At 40.9% G+C, this 7,482-nt stretch overlaps 1 protein-coding gene across 10 annotated transcripts in view; it reads right to left on the bottom strand.

The window, feature by feature from the left end:
• Nucleotides 1-7,482, bottom strand: part of Tdrd1 (tudor domain containing 1) — a 49,916-nt gene that overhangs the window by 30,335 nt on the left and 12,099 nt on the right. For all 10 annotated transcript variants that reach the window (XR_004123674.1, XM_031390793.1, XM_031390800.1 and 7 more), the window contains 3 exons: nt 4,746-4,890; nt 3,194-3,299; nt 548-611 (listed from right to left, as the gene is read on the bottom strand). Coding sequence is in view for 9 of the 10 variants with exons in the window: in XM_031390793.1 (XP_031246653.1) it covers nt 548-611; nt 3,194-3,299; nt 4,746-4,890 (315 nt within the window). In the remaining variant the exon portion in view is untranslated. The remainder of the gene's footprint in view (nt 1-547; nt 612-3,193; nt 3,300-4,745; nt 4,891-7,482) is intronic.

Here is a 7,482-nt window from a genome sequence, read left to right as displayed (position 1 = left end):
AAGAGAATTCTCTGTGTATGGCAGTTGGACACAGTGGTATTATGAATGCTTTGGCCTAGATAGTAACTACCTAGATGGAGGAGAGCTAAGAAAAAGCAATGCCTGAGAGAGACAGGCCTAGGATGGAGACCACGGATGGAGAGCCTCTGCTAGTGGGGCTACAAAACAAGGGCTCTGTAGTAGTCCACATCACTTCATACAAAAACACAGCTGGCTCAAGGACAGCTGTGTTTGGGGAAAGGTTGGAAATAAGTCCCCAAAGCCTGAGCAGGTGCACTCTGCCACCCACCCTGAGCAGGTGCACTATGCCACCCACCCTGAGCAGGTGCACTCTGCCACCCACCCTGAGCAGGTGCACTATGCCACCCACTCTGAGCAGGTGCACTATGCCACCCAACCTGAGCAGGTGCATTGCACTCTACCACCCATCCCACCATTATGGAGCTAAAGGGGTTAGGGTTAGTTTATAAAACTGGCACATGCATTAGTTCAAAATATCTTTATAAAGAACATTTAAAATGTACTTTAATGCCAAAAAGTATCCTACCTCATTCTTCACTTCAATGATCTTTGTTTCAAATGGTGATTTATTATCTTCAAGCTTGTGCAAACTGCAATAAAACAAGGGATTACAATACTCACAGTACAAAGAAACTTAAGGGGGGGTCACAAATCTCAGTTTCTTTAAATTCTCAATCAACAAAATTTAGAAGGGAAAAAACTTGTGGAGAACAGTAGCCCTGACTTGCCATGAGAGGCTCCTCTGTGGGAGTATGCCGTGTGTGTCCTCAAAAGCCCCAACACGCAGGCCTAGATTAGCCCACACCTCAGGATCTGCCAGAGCCATCTAGAAGCAAAAACTAGCAGGTGATCTTCCTGAGATGGTTCCCCCATGGACTAGAATCTACAGTGCATCTGCTTCTCTAGGCAAGGCCAAGAAGATTAAATCTGAGGAAAGATTGCTGCTATTAATATGCTTTCCCTGTTTTATCAAATATATAACAATCACTGGGTATTGAGCCACCCTTTTGAGCAGATCTCTGCAGACCTATGAAGATGTACTATCTTGTAGTGATACTACATAGACAAATAGATAATGATTCTATAGAAATCCTGATTTGATTCACATAATTTTAAGAAGAAAGTTTTTAGGCATGGCCTTAGTTGCCAGAAAGATGTAATAAAGTTAGAATCAAGAATAGAATGTGCCAACTCCTCAGAATAGTAAATAAAGGCTGCATAATAAGAAATACAATGAGGTTTCATAATCAGACTAAAAAGAAAAATAGACTTGGGACAATTTTGTGTTCAAGGAAAAACATTCAGGTCGAAGGATAAAGCTACAGGTGTGCACTATGACAAGGCAAGGCCATGTGAAAACTGCTGCTTATAATGAGTATACAGCATGAAACACTGCTTTGAACTTGACATCCATATCCTTCCGCAAATCCCATTTTGTGTAACATTTATTCTGAGGTAATTTTCTAAAGAACTTTTTGTCTAAGAAGGATAAAAGACCAGAGAAAAGAGATAAAGTTGTTGGTTGAATGGTCTGGCTTGTTGCCTCATCCATCCTTCCATCCATCCATCCAAATGTGTATGTTTGTTTGTCTATATGTTTGTGTGTAGCTATTTGTGTTTGTATGTAAGCATGCATGAATTCTTGTAGAGTTGACTGTGACAGTCAGGCCTGGCCAGAGCATGAATGTTTGAAAGTGCATGTGTGTGCGCACACATTTGCCTGTATAAAGCTTCTTAATTCTTTTCCTTGCATTCCTCTCTGGTTCACAAAAAGTTACGAACCCAGCTTGGCAGAGAAGCTTCTAGCTGATTCACCAAAGAAAGGAGTACCAGCAATAAGCCTTTTACTTAGTTCCCTGCTGTTAAACAGTATGTATTAATCACTAGATATGAGCACTTTTTACAGCATGAGTTAGTAAAGAGTCAAGTTTTTAGCACTTGTGCTGGCTGGTTTTGTGTGTCAACGTGACACAGGCTGGAGTTAGCACAGAGAAGGGAGTTTCAGCTGGGGAAGTGCCTCCATGAGATCCAGCTGTGGGGCATTTTCTCAATTGCCCCTTGTGGGTGGTGCTATCCCTGGGCTGGAAGTCCTGGGTTCTATAAGAGAGCAGGCTGAGCAAGCCAGGGGAAGCAATCCAGTAAGGAACATCCCTCCATGGCCTCTGCATCAGCTCCTGCTTCCTCACCTGCTTGAGTTCCAGTCCTGACTTCCTCTGGTGATAAACAGCAATGTGGAAGTGTAACCTGAATAAACCCTTTCCTCCCCAACTTGCTTCTTGGTCCTGATGTTTGTGCAGGAATAGAAGCCCTGACTCAGACAGCACTTAATGAAGCACAGAACAGTGAGAAAGAGTTAAGTTTTAGCACAAGACAGTAAGGAGTTAACTTTCCCCAGCGCTTATTTAAACATAGAGTAAAATGAAGCACAGAGTTACAATATTTAATAAAACACAGAGTTAAAGAGAAAAGAAGCCAGCATTTTTTTAACCATAGAATAAGCAAGAAAGTTTTTAGAATCTTTTGGAAGTTATCAGCACATTCAGTATAGTTAGAGAGCTAGAAGGCCAGAGACCATCAGTCTTTAAAGCCATATCCGACGCTGTGTCCCACTTCAAGGCCATTCCAGGCTCCCGGCAAGGATCCTTGTCGTAAAGTACAATCCTTACATCCCATAGACAACTGTGTATAAACTAGAAAATGCCATCATATTACAACATGTTTACTTCAGAGCTACACTTCCTGAGGCACTACGTGGACCACATCATTAACATCCAGGACTGCATACAGGGTAACAAGTAGTGCACTATAAAATGCCAGTCATTAAAAATAGCCTTGAGGGGATAAAAAGCTGCCTCAATGGTTAAGAGCATTTGTTGTCCTTGCAAAGGACTAGGGTTCGATTCCCAGCACCCACATGGAGGCTCACCACTTCTCATAGGTACCAGATACACACATGGTGCTCAGACATACACACAAAATAAATCTAAAATTAAAAAATTACTTGTGGTCCTAAATCTTACTATGCACTAGCCAATGCTTCACACTTGCAAGAAGGCCTGGCAGGGGTTGCAATGCCATGTACATAACTCAGGCCTGCTTAGTTAATTAAATCCTCACTTATCAGAACTACCCATGCTCACTGTCCCCAAAGAATGAAATCACTCGAGCTAACCTTTGCTGTACAGGCCTACAGACGGTGCTGTGGGAAGACCAGTCTCTCCTCTGGCACGCTGTGGAGCAGTAGTACGTCTGCTTGCACTGGGAGCACCTCAATGACCCTGTAGAGCACAGCTCGTCTCAGTCTAAGGCATTGCAGAAGGGCGCAGTAATAATCAAAGACATAGAAATAATGACCTCTTTTCATTTTACTCCCAGGTGTGGGCTATGGGTGCTTCAGACTGTCTGCAGCAGCTGATTTTACCCCTAGGTGTGGGGTATGGGCGCTTCAGATTGTCTGCAGCAGCTGATTTTACCCCTAGGTGTGGGGTATGGGTGCTTCAGATTGTCTGCAGCAGCTGATTTTACCCCTAGGTGTGGGGTATGGGTGCTTCAGACTGTCTGCAGCAGCTGACTAGGATTTTCCGCATGCTTTAGCAGTGGTGTGATTTTGCCAGCTGCAGATAGTTTCTGCAATTATGTGATGTTTTAATTCTGGGGACTTTTTAGAAGGTTATATATGTGCTAGGGCCCCTGAGAAGTGGGTGGGTTATTGGTTGGTTGGGGGAGTTGTTGGTTGTTTGATGTTGGTTGTGGTTTGCAAAGTAGTCATATGCAAAGAACAAAGAAGAAAAAGGAATTAAATATCCTGACAGTGAAGATCAAACTTGCTCCAAGGAACTCACCCCTAATCTGCAGGACATAGTCTAATCATAATGCTGTCCCCCTTCTCCTGTATCCTTTCTTCTCTTCTATCTAGTGCTAGGTTGAAAGAGTGGAAAAGAGTGGAGAAGGGTGGAAGAAAGAAGAAAGAACTCACAAAATAGCAAAGTCCAGCTACAGAGCAGGGCTGGAGATACCTTAGTAGTTATGAGCACTGACTGCTCTTCTAAAGGACTGAGAGGTCCCAAGACCTTTGGCTCAGGCACTGTACACAGCCTGGGCAAAGGTGCTGGGAGCTCTGACTGCCAGAACCAAAAGCTAGACATGAGCACAACATCTCTTACCAGGGACAGACAAACTGCCAAAACACCACATTCTATATGGCAAAGGTGTACATATAGAATGTACATTTTTGAAAATAAATTGTGAAATACTATGATACAATTATATAATGGCTACTAACTATTTCTCAACAAACACAAACAACTGGTACATCACTGACAGATTAGTCTGAAACCAATCCTAATGAAGTAAAATACAAATGAGCAGGCCTATGGCTTTGTAATTCCACTGGTGACATGGCTGCCTTAGGGGTAGAATGCTAGGGAGGGATGTGAAAGCAGCTTCTGAGGTGACAAACATTCTCTGTCATGGTAAGATGTGTGTCTGTGCATTTCAGGACATGTCGTCTTTGTTTAAAACCACAAATGTAGTAAGTGAGAGAGCAGGTGTAACAGGAGGCTGTGAAGAGCAGCAGCGGCCATGGGGATGTTAATGAGCACACGACATCACCTCAGCCATTCATAGGTTCATAAAACATTGCACAGTTCATGCTCACCATAGTACAGTTCTCCTCAGATGTACAGAAAGAGCACTCTGTGGACGTCAAAAGCAAACCTGCTTACCAAAGAGGCCACAGCGGTGGCAGGTTGTTGACCGAAGGGGTGGTCCTAAAGAGTTGAAGAGTGCTGGATTATTTACCGACAAGGCATTCTCAAACAACTTGTGAGACTTTTTTGGTTTTTCAGGAGTCACATTATTGCTGGGTTTCTATGAAACAAAGAACAGCAATATTAGAAGATCTCTTCCAACACTGCACGTGGGGCTGCCTCACTGCTAAGACTTTCCTCACTCATCTCTTAGCGTTGAAACCCTAAATGTAGCACACAAAACAAGTTTAAGGCCAACTCTGAAAGGAAGCAGAGCAAGCACCAACTATACTCAAGCTGGTAAAATGATGACTCTCCCAAGTTGTGTGTATGTGTGTGTCTGTGTATACACATGTGTGCATATATATGTGTGTGTGTATAAAACATAATATATATACATATATACTTATATATGTATAAAACATAAAATGTACAGTAATCACTGGGAAAGCTATTCAGAGATATGTACCAATCAAACTTAAGTTACAGAGTGTTCAATTAACTCACAAGAATAGGAGGGGGGAGCGTAGATGGCAGAGATAAGCTTTCAATACAGTTAAATAGGTTAAGGAGATGTCACTGAGATATAGCTTGTATGAGAAATTCAAGCAGTGGAAAAATAGAATGTTAGATAACTGTTATCTAACAGAGACCAGGGGCCAGAATCTTACTATTGAATAAAAGGCTACAGAGGAAGGCTAATCTCCACAGAGGACATTATGTGAGCAGTCAGTCTACCAAGCAGACCTCACGGCCACAGGCGTGTTTGCAGTCAACAGCAGAGGTCCACAGCGTGAAGAAGAGAAAGGCAATCAGTGAGCAGAGATGGAGAATCACCTTCTCTCAACACTGGTGTGACTGGACGGAGAACTCAGCAGCATCGTGTGAGCACAGGCTCAGCAGACGCACAACAGCCATTGGACCAACAAAGGAGGAGCACGCACTCTGCTCAAGAGCTCACAGAACCTGGACCCGCAGCCTGTGAGCTGAGCTGTGAATCAAACCACAACTGGAAGGAGTTGAGGGCTGGGCACAGCTCAGAGGCATGTGTCCTCTGTGCTTAGCACCCATAGGAACCGGGAGCTTAGAAAGGAGAGCTGAAACTGAGTTCACACACACTCAGAAGGCAGTAAGTTCATCATTCCGAACACTTAGAAACGCAGAAACACTCTTCTAAATAACATGTGTGTCTCAGAGGGTGAGTTAAGGCATACTGAACAAGAATGAACAAAAACCCTATATATTATCAGAGCTTATGGGACACTTAAAGTTTTTTTTTAAAACTTTTATTGCATGATTCCAATTTATCTGAATTTGTTAACATTTAAGAACATATTTTAAGTAAATAGAATTAAATCACATTCTTGTTTCCCTTTTGTACCTCCACTACTCCGAGAAACCCCCCTTCAATACTTAGAATATCTTTTTTGTCATATTCTTTAAAATTTATAAAACATTATAACAAAATGAGTATTATAAAAGTTGTTTGATATAAAACAATCAATTTAACAGTCTTATGTACATGCTTGTCTACAGCAATAGTGAAAATACATTTTTCTCAATATAAATTTTAAATAACTCCAAACATATTAACTGTATACTTCAAAATAATATATCACTACTAGTATTTTCTTAAATGAACATAAATATATAAAGTCTTTTTGTTTGTTTTGTATTTAGTAGAGTTTAAAATCTTGGCTCTTACTGTGGTACAAGCTGAAAATAAGAACAATTTTTAGACATTGGATTTCATTGTAATAAGGCTGTACTTCAATGACCCTCACATCACCCAAAGATTTTACCTCCATCGTAGCTAAGCTGAGGATTGATAGTTCTGTTGCATCAAGAAATGAATTGTAGGCTACATTTTTGGATACAGACTTCCTGCTATGGTCAAAGCTATTTGACTTCAGTGAGTGACTTCATTCTCAGCCCACAGAGAACAGGTTACATTCAGTTAAGAAATGGTGTAGGTGTTAAGATGGTCTATCCATAAAGTCATTCACCAACTGTTTCAATGAACAATGGTTCTGCTTGGAGGGTGGCACAGACATTAGGTAAGGGTAAGAATTTGGTTCATTAGCTGTGATAATTTGGAAAAGCATTCATCTCAGAGAAAGAGTAACTTGTAAAGTCCTCTTCTTCAAACTTAATACAAGAGTTACACACTCAAGCAAAGCATTCAGTCTCACTCTTTGTTGTTCTCTTACAAGCCACCTCCCTAGTTAATCGTCTATGTTTCTTTTGAGTATATAAATACTTTTGAAATATATAAGCTGTCCTGAAAAACATAGTATAGTGTAAAGACATGAAATAAACAATACTACTAATAGAGAGGCTGAGATAGGAGAAGCAAGATTTCAAGACCTTTATGTTGTACACAGCAAGACACTGTCACAAACAAGCTGAAAGTATATATAGATTGTACAATATTGGACCTATCCCTCCAAATATATAGATTACACAATATTGGACCTATTCCTCCAATTACCAAATTAGAGAGACCATTGGATGACAATTAACAAATTTCTAATTCCTCATATTTTTGGATTTCAATCGATTAGGATATATTGGTAATATTAATTTTCATATTAAGATATTAAGAAAAGGTAATTGTCTCTTCCTGTTGTGTTTGTTGTAAGATATGGAATTAGATTTGTGTGGATTTGTTGAAAGATTCCTTTCTTGCTTCTTCTAGGGTGTAGTTTTGCTC

Source organism: Mastomys coucha, unplaced genomic scaffold (genome assembly GCF_008632895.1).
Source record: "Mastomys coucha isolate ucsf_1 unplaced genomic scaffold, UCSF_Mcou_1 pScaffold21, whole genome shotgun sequence".
Classification (NCBI taxonomy): domain Eukaryota; kingdom Metazoa; phylum Chordata; class Mammalia; order Rodentia; family Muridae; genus Mastomys; species Mastomys coucha.
The sequence above is the reverse complement of the archived record's forward strand: the minus strand, read 5'-3'. Positions and strand labels throughout refer to the sequence as shown.